The sequence below is a fragment of the Budorcas taxicolor genome, chromosome 15 (assembly GCF_023091745.1).
Source record: "Budorcas taxicolor isolate Tak-1 chromosome 15, Takin1.1, whole genome shotgun sequence".
NCBI classification, from domain to species: domain Eukaryota; kingdom Metazoa; phylum Chordata; class Mammalia; order Artiodactyla; family Bovidae; genus Budorcas; species Budorcas taxicolor.
In genome coordinates this window covers 28,117,103-28,138,958 of record NC_068924.1, presented here as the reverse complement: position 1 = coordinate 28,138,958, position 21,856 = coordinate 28,117,103, and the positions used below count along the sequence as shown (strand labels likewise).

Here is a 21,856-nt window from a genome sequence, read left to right as displayed (position 1 = left end):
CAAAAAGCTGGAGATGGAGGGATAGAACAGAGTAAGGGAGGCTACTTGGATAGCGTGGTCAGTGAAGACTTCTCCAAGGAGGCTCCATTTGAGGAGACACTTAAATCAAGTGAGGAGGGCATTCAGGAGAAGACCTGGGAAGAACAAGGGCTAATGACCTGAGATAGACATTAGACTGAAGCAGAGTGGGCAGGGGGAGATTGCAGGAGGTATGTCGGGAGAGTGGGCAGATACCAGCTCGTCTGGACTTTACCAAGATCAGAGGAGAGAGCTTCCAGCAGACGAATAACATGACCTGAGTTATATGTTATGAAGATCATGTAGGTTACTGTACTCGATTAAGTATACCGTACAAATCACACTGGATTAGACTAAGGGAGCAGGAGTGGAAACAGAGGGGCAGGAAGGGGATGAACAGTGGTCCAGGTGAGACAAGACAATGGATTTGACCAGGGTTATCCTGCGGGGGTGGTGATAAGTGGTTGGATTCACTTATTTGGAAGGCAGAGCTGATTCGGACCTATCTGGTGGATCAGGTGTGGGTTGTGAGGGAATGACTCCTGATTTTTTGTTATGAACAACTAGGCAAATGATGGTGCCAGTTAGAGGGGAAGACTGGGGGAGGAATGAGTGTGTGAGGGAGTCAAGAGTTCTGTTTTAGGCATATTTTTAGATGCGTGCTAGACATCCAAACGGAGCTGCTCAGGAGGCATTAGAATTCAGAAGTCCTGCTCAGACATTTGGAAGTCATCAGCATCCAGATAGCATTTAAATGGATGGACTGGGAGATATCCTCTAGGAGCAGCGAGGAGAGAAGTGTTGAGTTTAACAGAACAAACAGCAAGTCATCAAGTGGTTCTCCAAAGGAGTGACTCTCAGGCTTCGATGTGTATGTGAATCACCTGAAACTTGATTATTTGTAACTTACTGACTAAGCAGGTCCCTGGGAACTAGCCTTAGAAATTCTGAGCCTTGGAGAGAAGCTTAGGAAGGCAAGCAGCCCCACATGGTTTAAATGTAGGTTATGTTTTCAGAAACTGTTCTGGGGGATAGGTAGAGGGTGGGAAGGGGAGGACAAAGGATAGTGCTAGCGTTGGGGTGACTAGATAGCAGGATCCTAAAGAATGTTTCTGTTCTCTCCCAGGCCATCATGAAGCCTTACCCTCCACCAGCCCCTCCTTCTGTGTACAGGCACACAGTGTGGCACTCACACCCAGACCTCTGGCAGTCATGGACCAGTCTTTACCAGGCACCCTTCCTACCCCAGAACTAACCAGCCCTACAGAGCAGCTGACTTACCAAAAACCCTTGACTTCAGCCTTGTGACAGATGGGCTGTCATTGTCCAAGGAACAACATGGCGCCAGTGACCCTGGGACCTGCAAGACAGGAGCCCAGCACAGCTGTCACCAAGAGTAGAGGAGTGGCAGCCCAGTTTTCCTCAAGGTGTGATCATCAGATGAGTATTCTAACTGCAGGGGGGCTTGATGGTCTTCTCCACACCTTGGGATGTGGACCCAAACCAAGTGTATCATAGCACTAAACTGTCCACATCTGAATCCTCAGCTCCGAGCCCTCATCCAGTGCCAGATCTGCCTTGCCTTGCCTTGCCTTGCCTTGCTGGAGCAACTTTCCCTTGGCTGACTTGTCATATCAACGCCAGAACTTACCATCTCCCCTCTGTCCCCTGCCCTTATATCTCCCTTCCATGGCCATATTTCACTTTTCTTATCATCCGCATTGAAGTATGTGGGTGCTTAGTCACTCAGTCGTGTCTGACTCTTTGCGACCTCAAGGACCGTAGCCCTCCAGGTTCCTCTGTCCGTGGGATTCTCCAGGCAAGAATACTGGAGTGGGTTGCCATGCTCTCCTCCAGGGGATCTTCCCAACCCAGGGATCAAACCCAGATCTCCCACATTGCAGGCGGATTCTTTACCGTCTGAGCCACCAGGGAAGCCCACACTGAAGTATGATTAGTATCAATACCTCTGGTTCCTGTTTCTCTCACTCCAGCCAGTCATCAAGTCTTGCTAATTCTCCCTTCAAAAATGTCTTTTGAATCTGTCACTTACTTTCCATTCCCACCGTCCCTGCTCATTTAACCCTCTGGTGTGGAATGAATGTTTGTGGTCCCACCATTCATCTGTTGACACCCTAACCCCTGAAGTGCTGGTATTAGGAGGCGGAGCCTTTGGCATGTGCTTAGGGTTAGATGAGGTTGTGAGAATAGAGCCTTCATAATGGAAAAAAGGGTCCTTATAAGAAGAGGAAGAGAAACCAGAGCTCTCTGCCACCCCTCCTCCATCCCATCCCTCTCAGTAAGGAGAAGGAGAAGCACCCATCATGAATCTTTAGCCTCATCTGCAAGTCAGGAAGAGAGCCCTCACTAAGAAGTGAATCTGCCAACAGCTTGGTCTTGGATGTCCCAGCCTCCAGCACAATGAAAATTAATTTTGTGTTGTTGAAGCCACTCAGCCTACAGTATTTTGTTATAGCAGCTTGAGCCAATATATCTCTCGTCCCGTTTCTCTGCCTCTTGCCTTCATCTGTTGTGTGGATAGCAGTGTCTTTCATGACACTTCTCAGTGATTATAGGAATATATACTTGTTGTTGAGCAGCTTGGTGATTACCTTCATAACCAGAAGGTGCCCTCTGTGAAGCTGTGCATCTTTTGTTCACCACTCTTGACCCAGGGCTGAGTACCACGTTGGGCGCATAGCAAGCGGTTACTAATATACTCCTTGAAGAAATGAAATGCCTCCGACCAGTTCTCTCAGCGTTCTTCCCAGTCCCTTCTGACTCACGCCTCCGGGGCTGACCAAGGTTATCTTTCTGAAACACAAATTTCACTGCACCCAGCCCTTCTCTTGTCAGTGTTTACTGGACGCTGTGTGTTTACCAGCACCCTTTCTGAATGTTTATGGGAGTGATAACAAAGTTAAGATCAAGCTGATAGTGAGGAAAGGTGTGGTGGATCAGTAATAAAAATGATCATAAGTGATTAATACAAATTTTTTAATTGTGGATTTGCTTTAAAAGAAACCCCCAAGCCCATGAGCACCACAGGAAATGGATGAGTCATGCGTTCCAAGTATCTAGCGTCCTCTAGATTGGGGCTTGATAAAATCAGCCCTAACTGCTAGAACTACCTCGCTCGGTTACCAGCGCACTGTCCCAGGTGGGCACCACGTTAGTGCCTCCTTCTCTGCTGTTCGCAGGTAGGGCTCAGAGACCACCCCCCTCAGCCCGTGCTGCCCTATGGGTTCCATTCGGTGAAATGGGTGGGACTATCTCAGGAGTCACGTGTGCTCTGTGACTTTGTGTGCATTGGGAATGGGGTGGAGAGAAATGGGAGATCGGGGAAGACGAGGGAGACCCGTTGACCATAGCTATTTACAAACTTAGGAAAGCACAGTTCAATAGAATTTCCTCTTCAGTGGAGTTGACCCATTTCCCCTCTCCTTACTAAGAGGAAGTTCCATTAGCTCATAGAAACGCAGAGTCACCCATTCCTCAGCTTGGAAAAGCCCTCACAGGAGGTTTCTCAGTGTAGGAACAGACGGGGATGTCTCTTGGGGACTTTATTTCAAATTCCTGAGAAGTCTGGCGGCATCCGACCGCTGTTTGGAGGAACTCTCTCAGTTTCTCCCATGGCCCTGGTGCTGGGCAGTCTGAGCTGAAAAAGGGAGGAGACCCGGCCCCAACTCCCACCCATTCCACAGCTTCGGACCCCCCTCTCTTGAATCTTCATATTCAACATCTTGCCCAGCCCTCATCCAACCTGCCCCAGGGACCTTTCCATTTCCAACACTCAGTTCCAGGAGAAAGTGACCAATCTCACACTTCTTACCAATCTGACAAGAAGACCTTTGGGGCAAAAGTCTGTCTGAGCAGGTCCCAAACAGTGTGAGATAAGTCAAGTTCTGTGAAGGTGATAGGATCAGCGCTTCCCCAGAACTGGTTAGTTTCTCAGATTAAGAGGGCAGAGGTGCGGTTGGAGACAACACAGGGGAACAGAGACGCGGTGTCCCTGGCCACCTCCTGGAGGATCCAGGATGTGACAGAGAGCAAAGTGTACCCAGACTCAGGCCTCGAGCCCTGGGTCTGCTCCACCTGCTGGGCTGAGCTTGGGGAGAGCCTCAAACCCACATGTGGCTTTTCGTGGAAGGAGGAGGCTGCTTTTAGAATTGAATGCAGATGGCTTCCGCACTTATGAGAAGTACCTCTGGGACACACTTCCAGGTTGGGGGGAGCAGTTGGTGGGTTCCAGGGACACCTGGTTTGCTGTCTTCTTGGAAGGGAGGGGCCATTGGGGTCTCCTTGCAAGTTGTCAGAATTCGCATCCATCTCTGTCCCACGGTTTCCTTTTCAGTCTTCCTAAAGAGCTGACTCACTGGAAAAGACCCTGATGCTGGGAAAGATTGAGGGCAGGAGGAGAAGGGGATGGCAGGATGAGATGGTTGGATGGCATCACCAATTCAGTGGATGAGTTTGAGCAAGCTCTGGGAGACAGTGAAGGACAGGGAAGCCTGGCGTACTGCAGCTCATCGGGTCACAAAGAGTTGGACACGACTTAGTGACTGGACGATTACAACAACAAAGAACCTCTGCATACTCTTTCATTTACATCCATTTTCATTCTCTCTCATTATATTACATAATTTTTACATTATCATTCTTTTTTCTTTTTTGGTGGCACCCTGTGACTTATGGGATCTTGGTTCCCTGACCAGGGATCGAACTCGGGCCCTTGTCACTGACAGCTCAAGGGTCCTAACCACTGGACTGCCAGGGAATTCCTTCATTATCTTTGCTTACATTCTGTTTCAACAATTTTGTCATAAATTTAATATACATTTTTAAAGATCTCTTTCACCAGTTTCCAAGAAAAACTGTTCATTTCCCTTTACAGCTTTAAAAGTCAACGACATACAGCAGAAACCAACACAACACTGTAAAGCGATTATCCTCCAATTAAAAATTTAAAAAAAGAAAAAAGTCAATGACAGCTACCTATGCCTGGAATACCACACACCTGGTGCGTGTTAAACTCTTTATGTATGATCTCTTTTAAACCCCCCAACATCCCCACGAGGAATTATTATTCCCATTTTATAGATGAGGAAACTGGGACTTAGTAAGGAATTTGCCCAAGGTCACAGGCAACAAACGGTAACAGGAGGAGCTAGACCTGATTTGAGCCTGAGTCCTCAGTCTTGGTGCCTTAAAGTGACATCACACATCTTATTCCTTTTCACCCTTGATCATCAATAACTTGACACTTCTACCAGCCACTGTGTCATTGAAATCTGACTGACGTCACACATCCTATTCATTATCATCCTTGATCATCAATAACCACGCCTCTACCAGCCACTGTGTCATCAGACATCTGACTGGTTTCCCGAGATTCCTGTGATCCCAATAATTTATTGGAAGAAAAAAACGTACATCAACTCATTAACAGAGCCTTGTGTTTCAAGCCACATTCGCATTCATGTTCTCAGTGGAACCTTATAAACAAAGCAAGTCAGGCAACGTTTCCTGGTCTCATAGATGAGGAAAGGTGACTTTCCCAAGGCCACATGGCTAGGAACAGTGAAGTCAGAATGAGAACTCCTAGGCCCTCGAAATGCCCAGAACTCTTTCCCTGTACCATGCTGCCTTTTCAATAAATAAATAAATAAACCTTCCAAGGAAATGCTGAGAAACCCTCCCTCAGACCTGTTTCTAGAGGGAATTATTATCAGACTGGCATCTCTGAGCTTTCTGGCGGAGTGGAGGAGCTCTGGCTGGATTCATTGGGCCTGACGTTCACTCCAAGAGTGCCACGGAGAAGGCAGGGCCAAGGATGACCTGGGGAGCATACAGCTTCCCTGCTCACAGGTGTAGACAGATCCCAAACTGACTGTGGGGAAGCAGAGCCCACACTGTCCCCTCCCTAGGCCCAGGGTCTGGTCACTGTCTCAGCATAGTCCCAGCCACTCCTGCTGCATGGACAGGCCCTCAGTGTGGGGCTGTCCCTCGGCCCTCAGCTCTGTGCAGACACGGCTTCCTCCCAGCCCAGCATCACGTGGGGCTGGAGGTGTCACCACAGAAGCCAGGTTGGCCAACATCCCAGCATGAGACTGAGTCTTTATTTCACAAATGGAATAACCACGGCCCTTTGATAAATGGCTCAGATGGTAAAGAATCTGCCTGTCATGCAGGAGACACAGGTTCGATCCCTGGGTCAGGAAGATCCCCTGGAGAAGGGAATGACTACCCTGTCCAATATTCTTGCTTGGAGAATCCCATGGACAGAGGAGCCTGGCAGGTTACAGTCTCCATGGGGTCGCACAGAGTCAGACACAGCTGAGTGACGTCCACTTCTGAGAAGTGGCTGCTGGTCCAAGCTCACCACATCTGATCACTGAGAATACAGAGGTCCCAGCCCAGTGCCCTGTCCTGTAGCTGGACATCAGCAGCAACACAAGTGTGGGTCCTAACCCTGACCCTCCTGGGCAGATAAGGTGGTGTCCAAGCCCAGAGAGCCACTGAAGGGCTGTTTGGACCAGGACAAACACCCATGGTTTCTCTGGTTCTGTCAGCAAGGTGGTGGGGGCAGCAGGATGAGGGCAGTGTGTGACCTGGCCACTCCAAGTGCCCCAGGGGGCTGCTGCTCTATTTGCTCGAAAGAGGGCACTGTCTGCAGATGGGCGCAACATCCCCAGGGTTCTGAGTCAGAAGCCCCCTTTTGGATCTCAGCTCCCTTTGGCTCCTGTTTCCTCCTTCCTCCCCTGGAAGTGGCCCCTGCATTGGCAGCCCTGACGCCTCTATCCTTCCAGCCCTCCATCCAGCTGGAGGCTCTCCTGACACACGGCCTAAATGGGGAGGCCTGGCTCACTGAGCTGACTTTAGCCTGGTGGCCTCATGATCCCCCTGAGCAAAGAGTCCTTTAAAGCACAGGACATGTCCTGAGGAGAGGGGAGGTGTCTGCCCTGCTCTTCTCAGCTCTGCCAGAGTCTGCAGGGCCCTGTCTGCAGAGCAGGCCAATGCCACCTATGTATCCTGTGTTAGTGTAGCTTCCTTCTGCCCTGGACACCTACTGGGCCTGCTGGGCCTGCAGCAAAGTGCCCAGACTGGCACTGTGCTTCACTTCTGGCCCCTGGATCCTCTGGGTCCAGGCAGCGTGCAGCTGAAATCAAAAGCAAGCCCTCAGCCTGCCTCACTCATTTGACTGCAGGCTGGTGATCAGTGGCAGGGTAACCAGGTCTGAGTCAAAACTGCCCAGGAGACCGCCCGGGGCCGGCACACAATCCAGAGGGGCAAAGTCATGGGCAAAGCTCCAGTCAGATGTGCCGAGGTCGCCACAGCTGGTCAAGCCCAGGAATGGCCAGTCCTCAGTTGGTCGGTCCCACTGTCCTTCAGGGGTCTGCAAAGGAGCAAGAATCATTTCTGGGGGGTCCTGTTGCACATAGCCCTTGGCCAGGGCTGGTAGAGGCCAGCCCGCCTCAGTATCCAGGCACATCCTGCACTGGGGGTCAAGGTCCTCTGTTGAGGAAGACTCTTCTTCCAGGCCGCCTGCCTGGGCTGCCTTCTCTTCTGGGCACTGGGTCTGCTTCAGGTAGCCCTGGAAGGCCCCTGCCACTGAGTCTTCTTCCGCAGGCTCCTCAGGTCCCAGGGGACTCACATGGCCTGAAGCTGAGCCACCCTGAGCATCCTCAGGCTGTCCCCTAGAGTTCTGGGCCAGGCCAATGCCACTGTCCTCCCGATCCCGGCTGTCGCTCCCCACCTGCGGCTCCCAGCTGGGCTCCGCGCTGGGACACAGGCGGGGATCTGGCAAGCAGATCCCGCTGTCTGCACTGTTGCTGCTACCCCCACTACCACAGCTGTTCTCCAACTCCTGGGGCATCCCCTTTTCCAGAGTGCCCCCGGCCTGGGGGTCGGAGGCAGGGAGGAGGAACTGGGGCTCATCGGTCTGCAGCGATGGCTTGGCACTGCCGAAGCCACTGTCGGTGCTGCCGTGCATGTCTGAGTTCCTCAGCTCCGGAGTCACCTTGGGGAAGGCCTCCTCGTCCAGGTTATGGATGGCATCTTGGGTCTCTGGGTGGGAAAACTGGCTGATGAGGTTGAAGGGACTGGGCTTCTTGAAGACCTGGGGAAGAGAGCACAGAGTTTGAGGGGCGGGAGGGTCACTGGCAGGAACCCACCCCAGTGCAGCCGGGAGAGGCGAGGGGTTCAGGAGACACTGCTCCAACAGACGGGGCGTGGCAGAGCCTGCAGGACAGGTTGCTTGTCCTCTTGGCTTTGTTTCAGAATAGGGTTTTCCTCCTCATGCAATTCTCAGTTTGACTCAGGCCAGCTACCTAAGAAGCCCGTGTTCTCAGAGCTCAGACAGAATGACAGACAGAATGGGAGGCTGCAAGGAAAGGTGAACATTCTCAGGCAGCTCCATCAGCAGTGCTTTTCAAACCCGAGAGCTGGCTGGACACATTGAGATCTAGAAATGTGTTTCAGACTTTTTTCCCCCCAGTAGGACCCTGAGTAAGAAACATGTTACATAATAATGTTACATAAGATATAAATAGTGCACAATATATTATTTATATACAACTGAAGTCAGTTTCACAAAATAATACTTATTGTTACTGCCTGTGCATCGTTTTCTATTGTATTCTGTCCTGCCCTATTCCATGCTATTTATTTCATCTTTTAAAATGCTGGAGGTGAGATACCAAGATCATTTCTCCACTCCCTGAGTGTGACTCTCATAAACACAGCCTGGCTTCAGTGTGGGTCAGTGAACAAGCACAGAACTAGCAGCTGAGGAGGCCCTGCTGCTGCTGCTGCTAAGTCGCTTGAGTCGTGTCCGACTCTGTGCAACCCCACAGACGGCAGCCCACCAGGCTCCCCTGTCCCTGGGATTCTCCAGGCAGGAACACTAAAGTGGGTTGCCATTTTCCTCTCCAATGCATGAAAGTAAAAACTGAAAGCAAAGTCGCTCAGTCCCCATTAATTGCTAATAGTCCCGGGAAGTCGCTTAACCCTTCTCCCCCTAGCTCTTTCGCCCCAGTTGCACTGGAGTTCCTTCTGCTCCAGACAGTGCTACCTCAGGGCCTTTGGACAGGCTACTCCTGCTTGGAATACTCTTCCCCAAACATTCTGTATGACTGTATCCTTCTTATCATTCAGGTCTTGGCTCAGAGGTCATCTCAGAGAGGCTTTTCCGATCGCCCCGCTTCCTATTAACCTTGTTTATTTATTCCTAGCACTTAGTTTCTGGAGTTAATTTTTGTTTTCTGTGCTCCCACATACATATACACAGATACGCTCACTCCCTATACCCAACAAAATGTTCACAAGCTCCTGAGGGTAGGAGTTGTCTGTTCTTATTGACCACTCTCTTCCTAGAGCTGCTTAAACTGAGCTGGCACATAGTAGGCACTCCTAAGGTTTATAGATTGACCTATTGACTCACTGTTGCACATATAGATCCCTTTGTATGTGATGATGCTAATGCAACTCTTATTGGTTGGATCCCTATTACTATCATATAGCTTGGTGACTAAGGATGTATATTCTGGAGCCAGACTTTCCGGGTTCAAATTCCAGCTTTGCCTTCTATCAGCTGTGTCATCTAGGCCAAGGTTTGTATTAAAGTTAATCGTTGATTTAATTCTCTGATCCAAATGTTCAGAAGGAACAAAAAACTACAGATTGCTTGTCATCTCCTTTGGCATTTTTGCATCTACGTCTATGTCCATTTCGCTGGTTTGCATTAAAGTTCCTAGTTGATTCATTCGCTGTCCCTCCAGGCCTAATCAAGCCTCTTGGGCCCACTTACTCAATTGCTTTCCGTACAACACTTTGCATGCTGTAGGTGCTTGGTAACTGTAGCTCCACTGCCCCCCTCTCTTACTAGATGTCTTTCCTCAAGCTCAACTAAGACACTTCTATCCAGTGGTCCTCTCCCACTGCTCTGCTTTATATTTACCCATCCCTGAGGGCAGGCCCCATGGTGCGCTCACCAGGCAGCTTCACCCCCCTTCTCCCCGCTCCATGCCCATCTCAGAATTCTTACTCAAGATCATTGCAGAGGGCCTTTGCCACTTGCCTTATTTCCCCTAGAGATCCTGGGAACCCTGCGGAAGGTCCCCTTCCATCTGTGAGCTTTCCTGGGCTCCTGTCTCCTTATAGCTGAGTCCTTGACCATCCCAATAATGTCAGTTGTGGGGACCATCTTTGGTCCAGTTTGAATCCCAGGCCTGAGATGGGCTGAGGTCTGGAGATGCTGCTCAATGGGACAAGTTGAATTTCAGAGGCTGACTGACTACAAATCAGCATCTGTCAGCACTGCGTAGTCAGAGGAGACCTGCCCCCGGCCCCGCCCCTCCCAGGAAGGGCTGGAGATGCTGCTTCCTCCAGGAAGCCCTCCTCTCAGCATCCTCTCCACGCTGCTCTCTCCACCCTGACCACAGCCCCTTGTCTTCCTCTTCCAGAGCACTCAGCACAGCCTCTAGGGATGGCAAGGCTGGGCTCTGGCCTTGACTCTTGCTGGCTGTGGGGCTCTCTGCATGTAACGATCTCTTTCTGCCTCAGTTCCCTCAGTTGTAAAGTCAGGCTTATACCTGCCTGTCTCCGAGGTACTAATGCCCAGGGGCTGGTCTGCGGCCAGTCATTAGCAAATAGTAACAAAATGGTGTGAGGCAGGTTGGGATTACTGTGTTTTTTCTGGGCCACAACAAGGCAACATGAGCTTGGCATTCAAATTCTCCGTCTGACCCCATGGTGCTTGATGAAGGTGCCTCTGATAACATCAGGGCTGAGGGTATGGACTGCCCGGGAGGTCCTGCCTCTAGGAGTCCTGGTAGAGCTGGGAAGGAAGGATGGGGCGGTGGCCTCTGTGCAAGACTCACCAGGACAGCAGGCAGCTTCCCCCGGCGCCGCACATACAGCTGGAAGATCAGACAGAAGGTCAGGGCTCCATAGAACAGCAGGACGAAGGTGGAAAAGATGCTGATGTTGGTCACTGTGAAATCTGTGGGGTCCAGAGAGACGGGTTTGTAGGCCATGGGATGTGGAGGGGCGGTCCCCATGGCCCCTCTCAGGGGCCTCTCAGTGACTGGCCGAGTAACCGCCCCTCCAACCCCTCAGGCTACTTCTAGGCCACAACTCTGGAGGCCACAACCCCATTCTTGCTTTAGTTTTTAATTATGGCATGCAGAACCTAGTTTCCTGGCCAGGGATTGAACCCAGGCCCCCTGCACTGGGAGTGGTCCCTGGATTCTTGGGAATCCCTGCCTGGCTTTCCAACCTCCACCCTGAAGGATCCCTCACTAAACACATGGGCTCTGCTGCCAGTCTTTGCACAGAACTCACATGATGGCACACACAGCTGTGGCACAGGATGGTACAACAGGTAAGAAGGGAGGCTCTGGGAGCAGCCAGACCTGGGTTCCGATCCCAGGTCTATCACTTACTAGCTGTGAGGCCGTGGACAAATTATTCAATCTCTCTGAGCCTTAGTTTTACCATCTACAAAATGGCACGATAATAGTGCCTACCTCACAGGTGGCTGTGAGCTACACAGCATTTATCATCTACCAAGCCCTTTAAAACAGCACCCCCCATCCCAATCTGTGGTTTCAGTTACCTGTGGTCCAAAAACATTACATGGAAGATTTCCAGAAATAAATAATTGGTAAGTTAAATCATGTGCCATTCTGAGTAACTTGAAATCTCATGCTGTCCCACTCTATCACTCTGTCCCACCTGGGACATGAATCCTCCCTTTGTCCAGAAGATCCTGCCCGTGTCACTTAGGGGCTGCCTCAGTTATCAGATGGGCAGTTGTGGTACTCAGTGCTTTTGTCTAAGTAACCCTTATTTTACTCAATCATGGCCCCAAAGTGCAAGAGTAATGACGCTGGCAATTTGGACGTTCTTTTAACTTATCTTCAATTTAACTGATAAATTAAACTCTATCATATGCATATATGTACAGGAAAAAACAGTATATATCCATGATTTCAGGTCCGCCACTGGGGGTCTTGGAACTTATGCCCTGGGAATAGGGGGGACTACAATGCTTATGTTATCTGATTCTTACTCTTACCTTAAGAGGTAAATACTATTACTGTCCCTATTTTTATAGACTAGTACCCTGAGGCCCAGAGAGATTAAGTTGCCCAAGGTGATATATTTCATAAGTGGTGAGGCTGAGATTTGAACCCAGACCTGTACACAAAACTATTTCTGTATTAGTGAGCAGATGTTGAAAAAGTGTGTGTGGCACAGAGATGGTGCCTTGCTCTGCTTCAGTGAGAGTGAGGCTTAAATAAAACCAGCTTCTAAGTGTCTGCCATAAATTGAAATGTGCTGTAGAAAAGCAAGGAGTCCCTCTGGTCACTGCTGGACGCTGCCCCGACTGGACCGGGCACTCTCCCAGCCCACTGACTGTTGACATCACCTGCTAGGCGTTCAACTTATACTATCCCAGGTAGCTAGATGCAGCCTCCTCTTGCCATGCCCTGTCTTCCCAGGCAGACAGTAAGATCCCTGTGGGCAGAACCACGGACTTCACATCCCATACACCCTTGCCCGCCACCCCCCCGTCACCCCCCCTCCACCCCACCAGCACTTGGTTGGGAGCCTGGCATAGTGTCTGCTGACTTTTGCAGCTGCGGAGAAGAGCCAGCTTAGTTCTGCTTCCTCTGAGGGGGAGGAGGGAACGTTCTAAGACGCCCTTGGGGTCCCCAGTTCCATTCAGCCAAGGAATATGACAAACAGGAACCGTCGCAGCTGACTAAGCGGGGCTGGGAAGGGCTCCTGGGAGCTTAGCTGGGCTCTGGAGGAAACACCCGCACAGCTGGGAGGCCCGGCACCGTGACCACAGCCTGGAAGTAGCTTGTAGGTCCTGAGCCTCAGTTCCCATATCTCTAAAATCGGGACAACAGGAGCTCTTTCCCAGGAGCTGGGTGAGGATGGAGGGCTGTGCTGGCAGGTGGGGAGCCATCACAGTGCCCCTCAGCGGCAGCCCTGCCTCCTTCCCCCCTGCCTCCCTCCCCCTTGCCTCCCTCCTGCCCGGACAGCAGCCCCAGGCAACTCACACTGTGAGGTGAGCAAGATGCACTCCTCCTTGGACCAGACCTCTTTGTTCACTCGGGAGCCGACAGACGGTTTCACCCTGACGCAGAACTCTCCCACCCCTCTCGGGATTGGGAGTTTGAAACTTTCATTTTTGACCTTGCCATGGGACTGAAATGAAAACAACCAGAGCAATAAACATGATATCCTTGTTCCATGGCACATGAGAGCCGGAGGGGCTGTTAGAGATACTCTAAAGCACTGAAAGTCAACCTCCTCCAGTGTTCTTTTTCTAAGGTTGACAAACCCTGCTTCATCAATGCAGCCCAAGATCTCTGTGATTATCATGATTTATTTTGTACTAAAAGAGAAAAGGAAGTGTTTTATAGATACTGAGGACCTTCCCAGAAGGGGCTGGAGTCAACTGTGGCGGAAAGGGATGCATGCATGCATGCCAAGTTGATTTAGTCATGTCCGACTCTTTGTGACCCCATGGACTACAGCCCACCAGACTCCTCTGTCCATGGGATTCTCCAGGCAAGAATATTGGAGTGGTGTGCCATGCCCTCCTCCAGGGGATCATCCCGACTCAGGGATTAAACCCATGTCTCTTACATCTCCTGCACTGGCAGGAGGGTTCTTTATGACTGGGCACCACCTGGGAAGCCCATGGTGTATAGGAAAGAAGATGGATTTTGTGGTTCCAGGTCCCTCACTTATGGGAGCGTGCTTACAGGGCCTCCTGGAGCCTCATTTCCCCAGCTATAAAAGAAAATAAAATCTCTGCCTACAAGAGGATTGGAAACCATAGCTATACAATGTCCCCTGTAGTTATACAATGTCCCACAGACACCTAGCAGGCACTGCCTTCCCTGCCACCTGGCAGAAGCACATACTTGAGGACTGAGGCCATCTCAACCCTCCCTCCCCACCCCTCATCCACCTCACAACCTCCCTGACTTTGCAGGTAAAGTTCCCAAGGGGAGGACAACAGGCACTTCTGGCCCCAGGAGACAGGCAAGTCTGACCGTGGAGAACCCGTACCTCATAGAGTCCTGGTACCTTGCGAACCTCAATCTGGTACTCCCGGAAGTTGTGGAAGATGTTTTCATACGTGTCGCCTTCAGGGGCCACCTTGGGCCTGGGAAGCTGGATGGCCCCAACGATGTTACCGTTGTGCATCTCGAGCTTCACGCTGGCGACCGTCAGAGTCACTGGGTGGGGAGACAGAACCATGAGGCTGCTGGGCCGGGGAGGCCTGGGCACCTCATCCATCCCTGGCCTCCAAGGTCAAGTTCTTCCCACTCTAAAACCTGTATTACAGGTCTTCCAACCTGGCAGCACATAAGGAATTTCTGGGGTAGAGGGCTAAAAACAGATGTCTGGACCCACTCAAGACACAGTGAATCGGAATTTTGGAAGCGGGGCCCAGGTAACATCTATTTTAAACACACTTCTCAGTCATATTTCTGTAGCTAGTGAAGTACCGGCCTGTGAACAGGCATTTGGGAGACAATGCCCTCCAAGAGCATCATTCTGACTTCTGCAGGGCAGGCTTGCCATACACATAAGAGCACAGTCAGTCCCAATCTGCAGAATGAAAGAATCCTATCACATTTGGGGCTTATCATCCTTTTCACTACTCTCTACAGAGAGAAACTCCCAACTTGATTTCAGCAGCACTTCACTGCTTCAAATGGACTTCCCTGGTGGCTCAGACAGTAAAGCGTCTGTCTACAATACAGGAGACCTGAGTTCGATCCCTGGGTTGGGAAGATTCCCTGGAGAAGGAAATGGCAACCCACTCCAGTACTGTTGCCTAGAAAATCCCATGGATGGAGGAGCCTGGTGTCCATGGGGTCGCAAACAGTTGGACGTGAATGAGCAACTTCACTTCACTTTCACTTTCACTGTTTCAAAGCCCCACGCCCTGATCTCAGGGAATTCTTTCCTAAAGGCAGCAGGACCAGATTCAAATTCTGCCTGTTGCTTGTGGCCCAATGCTGAGTGCTTATGGATTCACTTCCTCTCTCAGAACCCTACAAGTATACCAATCTGGCCCTCATGATTCAGCTGTTCCAGCTCACCCCAAGACTTCTCTTCTGTAGGATAAACAACTCCAGTTCCCTTTTAAATCTTGAACAACTTGGCTATTTTCATCTAAACTTTCTCCAAAGTCCTGACTCAGGTTTCTTTGAGCAACTAAATCCCTGACTAGAAAGCCAGGTGGATGTGGCAAGCTATGGGAACAGAGAGCAAAGGTCTAGACAAGAGCTTCTGGCTGGAAAGGAGCCTGAAAGCCATGCTCTAGGCCCAGGGGAGGAGAAGCACCTTCATCTATGGAGAAGCGGGTTTCAGGAAAGGTCCAGTTGGAATGCTGGCTTCCGTCCACTGCCCGGACTCTGGCTCGGTAACTGTTGCTGCGATACAGGTCCAGGGTCTCCAGAGTGACATCACAGGACATCACCAGCATCTGGCTACAGTTCAGGATGCGCTTCCAGTAGGTGGGCTCTACTCCATACCTGTGAGAGAGCAGAGTAGGCATGGGGAGAGGAACTTGTGCTTCAACCTGCCTCCTTTAGGAGGGAAGCAAGGGGCCAGGGGAGAGCTCACAAGACAATACAGCCCTCAGGGCATTCCCTCTAGTATGGGCATCCAGTTGCAAGGGGATCTCCCTTGGTTCTGGGGCTCTGAGCCAGTTTCTCTATGGCCCAAAAGACTCTCAGATTGGAATATGAGTAGCTCAAATGCCAACTCCTACAGGAAGACTTGCTACTAGTCTCTGCAACACAGCCCACTTTCTTCCTCCTCCCAATTTCATCTGCAGTCCTTAGGGCTTCCTTGTTCTCCAACTGTCTTATGGATGCTTTTCCTGTTTTTCCAATAGGATGGAAAAATCTTGAGGGTAAAGGCTTGGCTTTCTCATCCCAAGCTCCCAGCATACTGCTCAGTGCACATGAGACTTGATCAGTACTTGTCAACTGATGGATATGTGCCAGGGTCTCTCCTGGTGTCATTTCAGTAACAAGGCAGGCATCTTCCCATGCCAGGGGGTAGAAGGGGATGCCATCTCCCACTTCCTCACTCATCTCCCTCCTTTCTCCACCTCCCTTTTTGCTTACTTCAGGAGCTCCACTTCATAATAGGTACTTTCAGACGGGTTTGGGATGGGCGTCCAGAAGAGGACGTGGTGGAAAAACTCCGCTTCAAACCACACAGACGGAGGCCTAGGCAGTTCTGTCCAAAGAGAGGAGAGTGTCAGTACCAGAGGTAGCAGAGCCTCCCCCCACCCACCCTGGGGAAGAGACGCTACCGCAGACGGCTGCAAGCATTCTGCCTGCCTGCTAAGTTGCTTCAGTCGTGTCTGACTCTTTGGGACTCTATGGGCTCTGTCCTGCCAGGCTCCTCTGTCCATGGGATTCTCCAGGCAAGAATACTGGAGTGGGTTGCCATGTCCTCCTCCAGGGGATCTTCCCGACCCAGGGATTGAACCCATGTCTCTTAAGTCTCCTGCATTGCAGGTGGACTGTTTACCGCTGAGCCCCCAGGGAAGCCTATTTATTGAGCACTCAGCTAAGTGCTTTACATATACTGTGTCTCATTTAATTACCACGGTAGTCATACAAGGTAGGCATCTATTACCCCAAGTTTACCAGAGAAGCAATGAAGGTTCAGAGATTTTAAGTGACTTGCCCAAGGTCAGTGGGGATAGTAAGGGGTAGAATGGGCCCTTGAATCCAGATGGATCTTATCCCAGAACGAATGTGTCCTTAAATCACCATCCTGTGCTATCTGGGATCAGAAGCAGAAGTGAGAAGAGACAAGCTGGGTGTAATGCATTCCAGGCAAGAAGGGAGGGGCAGAGATTTAATCTGTGCCCATAGTGAGCTCTCAGATGAGCTGGTCCCTGGCTGTGCCCAATCCCTGTGCCTGCTCCAGCCCTATCCCAAGGTCTGCTTCCCACCCCACATCTGGTTCCCACTCTGGCCCCAGTTCTGGCCTTAACCCAAGGCCCCCCTCTCTGGAGTTCTTTGGTACACAGATATCCGCCTCATTGGCATCTACCTGTTTCTCTTCGCAGAAGCCCAAGTTGAGTGGTTGCCCCATTCCCCAGCTTCCAGGAGAGCTTTACTGCACCCAGATATCCAGACTCAGCCTGAATACAATAAATAGTCCTGGTCCTAGACTGGGCCAGGACATTTCCACAAAGAGCTGGCACCCTTGGCTCCAAGGTGAGATGTGTGTGTGTTAGTCGCCCAGCCGTGTTGGACTCTTTGAGACCAACCCCATGGACTGTAGCTTGCCAGGTTCCTCTGTCCATGGAATTCTCCAGGCAAGAATACTGGAGTGGGTTGCCATTTCCTCCTCTAGGGGATCTTCCCGACCCACGGATAGAACCCTCATCTCCTGCACTGCAGGCAGATTCTTTATCACCTGAGCCATCAGGGAAGATACTAAATACCAAAGCCTCTATCCACCTCCTGTCTTCCCCTCCCTCCTCCACACACCATTCATCAAGGAAAATTAACTTCAAGAGCTGCAAACTAGCACTTGCTAGTGTGACTTGGGCAAATCATTTAACCTAGCAGAAATCTTCTCATTTGTAAGAATGCGATAAATAGACCTACTTTAAGAGTCTTGCAATGAAGATTTGCCCATTAAGTGCAATGAAGCATGTCAAGGCCAATGCCAACACCCAGTTCTTCATCTCTCCCCAATCCCTTAATGTGTCTGCATCTGACAGCGACTCCCAGGTTGCCCTGGTTCTCTAACTTCTAATCGTCTCTCTAATAATGCTTTTTTGCTTTCTTTCTTATACTGTTTTCGATCCTCAAGTCGGTTTCTCAATTTCAGAAGAGTACATGGAAAGTGAAAAGTACAGTGGGTCTCTGCGGTGTTTGGGTTGCACATCCCCAAATCGGCTCTCGATCATGTGAATGGTGACCTCATGTTTTACTTCATATTCTGGCTCTCTCCCTGCTCTCTCTGCCTCTGTTCTTGGGACTCCCCGCCCTTTCATTCTCTCCCTTCAGGATTTAGCTTTTCAATTGCAGAAACTTTCCAGGACATCTAGCTGGGTTGGGAGAGCTAAAGGGTAACAGTAGGAAAGAAGAGGCAGGCGGCAGTGGGAATGCTCTGGGGGCTAAAGGAGGAGAACGGATGATATGATGGGGGTGACAGGTGATGGTGGAGGAAAAGAGTTGAGGGGTGACATGGCACGGGGAAACAAACAGGTTAATCGGAGAGCTAAGGGAAAGTAGAGTCAGACTGAGATAAAAGTAATTTCCCAGAGGGACCACCAGTCCCATAATTTGAACTAGAACAACAAAAGAGTCAGGGCTGAATTTATGACTCACCGGGACGTGGGTGGGCAGTGAGTTGAAGGGGGGTGGTCATTTAACTTCTTTATCCACACTTCCCCACTACCCCAGTCAATCTCAGCCTGTTTAGACGTCTACAACGTGTGAGCCTGAGACTCAGGCTTGCCAGAACGCGGGAGATTCGGGGAGAGGGGAGATAATGGGTGCCTCTCTCCATCGAGGGCAGGTCAGTCAGACGGGGTTCTCCGTGGGAGGCAGAACTTTAATGCACAGTTGACAACCGGTGGGAGAGGGAGCGGGATGGGCGCGGAGAGGGCGAGGCTAGACCCAGATCCTTACCGTGCGCGCGGGAGCCGAGGAGCAGGCTGAGGAGCGCCGCCAGCTTCACTATCTGGCGCGGCAGCATCCTGGGCGCACCGCATTCTCCCGTGCCGGGGACAAAGCCGGAGCCGGGAAGCTCGCCTCCCGCAGCGGCTCTACTCGGCTGCGACTGAAACCTCAGGCTGGCGAGTCCGCTCACGCCCCGCGAGGCTGACGTCAGGAGGGCGGGGCCTCGAGGCGTCCCGCCCACACGCCGCTACGTCAGGGAGTCGAGCCCGCCGCCCGGTGCGCGGACTGCCCAAGCTCGTGGACAGGAAGCTGGGGAGCGCCGGGGCGGGGTCTTGCCGTCCCGGCCGGGGACCGGGTTTGGTCAACTCACCTTCCTTGCCTCCCGGGGCCTCCAGTGCAATAGAGTGAAAGCAGTCTGGGTAGCCTGGAGGGGTGTGTGTGTTGGCGTGTGTTTTCGGGCACAGGTTCGGGGAAGGGGGGAGATGGCCCACAGAGGCAACGCGAGGGGCAGCGTTGCCTCGTGGACGCGGAAGGTGGGGTGAGGGTGTCAGAGCAAATTGTACGGAGGTACGAGTTGGGGAAGGAGATTGTGCTCAAGGAATGTGTGAGAGGACAGGTACGTGTGTGAGCCCTGGCAGTGCCAGGTACCTTGGTGTAGGGCTCTGAGCTAAACTTAGAGTAAAATAGGCAGATTCCTACCTGCTTAATGTTTTCGAAGGGGTGCTCATGATGTCTTCCAGACTTTTTTAGTTTCCCTCACCTGCCTGAAATCTCATGTTACCCCCGACCACCACCACACACACACACACACACACACACACACACACACACACACACTCCAAAATCACTGCAGATGATGACTGCAGCCATGAAATTAAAAGACACTCCTTGGAAGGAAAGCTATGACACAGCTAAGTGAAAGTGAAGTCGCTCAGTCGTGTCCGACTCTGCTACCCCATGGACTGTAGCCTACCAGGCTCCTCTGTCCATGGGATTTTCTAGGCAATAGTACTGGAATGGATTGCCATTTCCTTCTCCAGGGGATCTTCCCGACCCAGGGATTGAACCCGGCTCTCCCACATTGTAGACAGATACTTAACCATCTAAGCCATTAAAAAGCAGATACATCATTTTGCTAACAAAGGTCTGTGTACTCAAAGCTATAGTTTTTCCAGTAGTCATGTGCAGATGTGAGACTTGGATCATAACGAAGGCCAAACGTGGAAGAATTGATGCTTTCAAACTTTGGTGCTGGAGAAGACTCCTGAGAGTCCCTTGGACAGCAAGAAGATCAAACCGGGTCAATCCTAAAGGAAATCAACCCTGAATATTCATTGGAAGGACTGATGCTGAAGCTGAAGCTCCAATACTTTGGCCACCTGATATGAAGAGCTGATTCATTGGAAAAGACTCTGACGCTGGGAGAGATTGAAGGTGGGAGGAGAAGGGGGCAGCAGAGGACAAGAACCTGGTTTGATAGCATAACTGACGTAATGGGCATGAATTTGAGCAAACTCCGGGAGACAGGGAAAGACAGGGAAGCCTAGCATGCTGCAGTCCATTGGGTCACAGAGTCAGGCACGACTTGGTGACTGAACAAGAGTGCTCTGGGAGAACTGGGTAAACATCGTCAGTCATATCTCTGTCAATTGGAGCATCTGAGACTTTGCTCTAGGTGCATAGAAGATATCAGAGTATGGGGGACAAACTGTCTGCTTCACCTCTGTGGTTCAGACTGTGTGTGTGTGTGTGACAGAGGCGTGGGGCATGGAAGTCCAGTCCTGCATCTGAGAGTCTACCTTGGGACTAGAAAGACATCATTTTTTGATAGTGGTCATTGAAGGTCAGGGATGCACCAGCCACATAGATAGTGGAGCATGCTATATGCAAGCCCAGCAAGACATATGGTCAGTCAAGGTCAGCTTAAGTGGACAGCTCTTGTCACACTTTCACATCAGCACAGAGGAAAAGGGTCCCAGGGTTTTTAATGCATGAGGATATTTTTTGCATCCTCCGCTGCTCAATTGAGAGATTGAAAGATGGCCGGTTGCTCACAAGTACCAAGGCATGACCCAAGGGTGTGGCTACTGTCTGAAATGACTTCTTAGTTCCCGTTGACCTTTATAAGGAGGCATATGCTGCACAGTGTCTTCCTAAACTTGTCTTTACTTTTAGTTTTGTGTTGAGTTGCAAGAGTTTACAAGTCTATACTCCTCTCACCATTTTAAGAAGGATCAGGATTCTTAATTCATTCTTTTTTTCTTAATACATTCTTATGACATAAATTTACTGCAAATCATTATGTGCCCGGGGATATTATATGCCTGCACATTGTTGAGGCTGAGGATAAAACGGTGATGAAAACAAGGTCCCTTCCCCCAAGAAATGAACACTCAGCTAGAGACAGAAAGTAAACAGATTTTTAATATGCTGTGGTAAGTGTTCTGGGAAGGGAAGTACAGGCTCACATGGGGACACAGGAAACAGACACTCTACCACGACTGTGGCTGAGGATAAGGAAGGCTTCCTGGAGGAGGTGACATCTAAACTGAGACCTGAGGAATCAGTAGGAGGTGGCTGGGTGAAGAAGAGACAGGGAGAGTGATCAGACAGAGGGAAGTATTTGCTTAGATAAGAGGGAATGTGGCATTTTAAAAAAGCATCCTGTAAAGTGGATAAATTAGCATTCCTAATTAAAACAGAGGAAACCACCATGACTGACATAGTTTAATGTTTTGCTTGGGGCAGAGTCAGCACTTAAATGTAGACTATTCCCGTGTATCCTGGTGCCTCAAAGAAAGCACCTAGAACAGGAATTGTGTCAGCTGTATGATTGCAATATAGTTTTCTTTTAAGAAATTCAGTGTTTATTCTGGTTTGTATTCAGTTTTCAATCTCAATGTTGTGAAAAGTCCAGCTAAGTTTCAGTGATTTCTGGTATTCATATCAGTACCAATAGAGAGTAATTATAATAGTATCTTTTATGTACTGAGGTCTTACTGTGTATCAGTCCTTCTGCTAAATACTTAATATATTGTATCAGAGACTGGCTAGATGGTTAGCAATCCCATTTCCTCTTCCTGGATACACATGACAACTAAATCTCCTAGCTTGCCTTGCAGTTAGGTGGAACATGT

At 50.5% G+C, this 21,856-nt stretch overlaps 1 protein-coding gene across 1 annotated transcript; it reads right to left on the bottom strand.

Moving 5' to 3' along the window:
* Positions 1 to 7,207: 7,207 nt before the first annotated feature.
* On the bottom strand, positions 7,208 to 18,842 carry IL10RA (interleukin 10 receptor subunit alpha). Its single transcript, XM_052653291.1, has 7 exons — positions 18,729 to 18,842; positions 16,191 to 16,305; positions 15,400 to 15,590; positions 14,113 to 14,282; positions 13,092 to 13,239; positions 10,899 to 11,020; positions 7,208 to 8,137 (listed from the first exon to the last, which is right to left on the bottom strand). Exons 1-7 carry the CDS (start codon positions 18,793 to 18,795, stop codon positions 7,208 to 7,210), a joined length of 1,743 nt encoding a protein of 580 aa, XP_052509251.1. The 5' UTR covers positions 18,796 to 18,842.
* Positions 18,843 to 21,856: the final 3,014 nt, after the last annotated feature.

Excerpts from the sequence above, each read along its gene's own strand:
- IL10RA (XM_052653291.1), bottom strand. The coding sequence starts at position 18,795 with ATGCTGCCGCGCCAGATAGTGAAGCTGGCGGCGCTCCTCAGCCTGCTC. Across the intron at positions 15,591-16,190 it reads TATGAAGTGGAGCTCCTGAA|GTATGGAGTAGAGCCCACCT; the intron begins GTAAGCAAAAAG and ends GCTCTCTCACAG. Across the intron at positions 14,283-15,399 it reads CCGCTTCTCCATAGATGAAG|TGACTCTGACGGTCGCCAGC; the intron begins GTGCTTCTCCTC and ends CTCCCCACCCAG.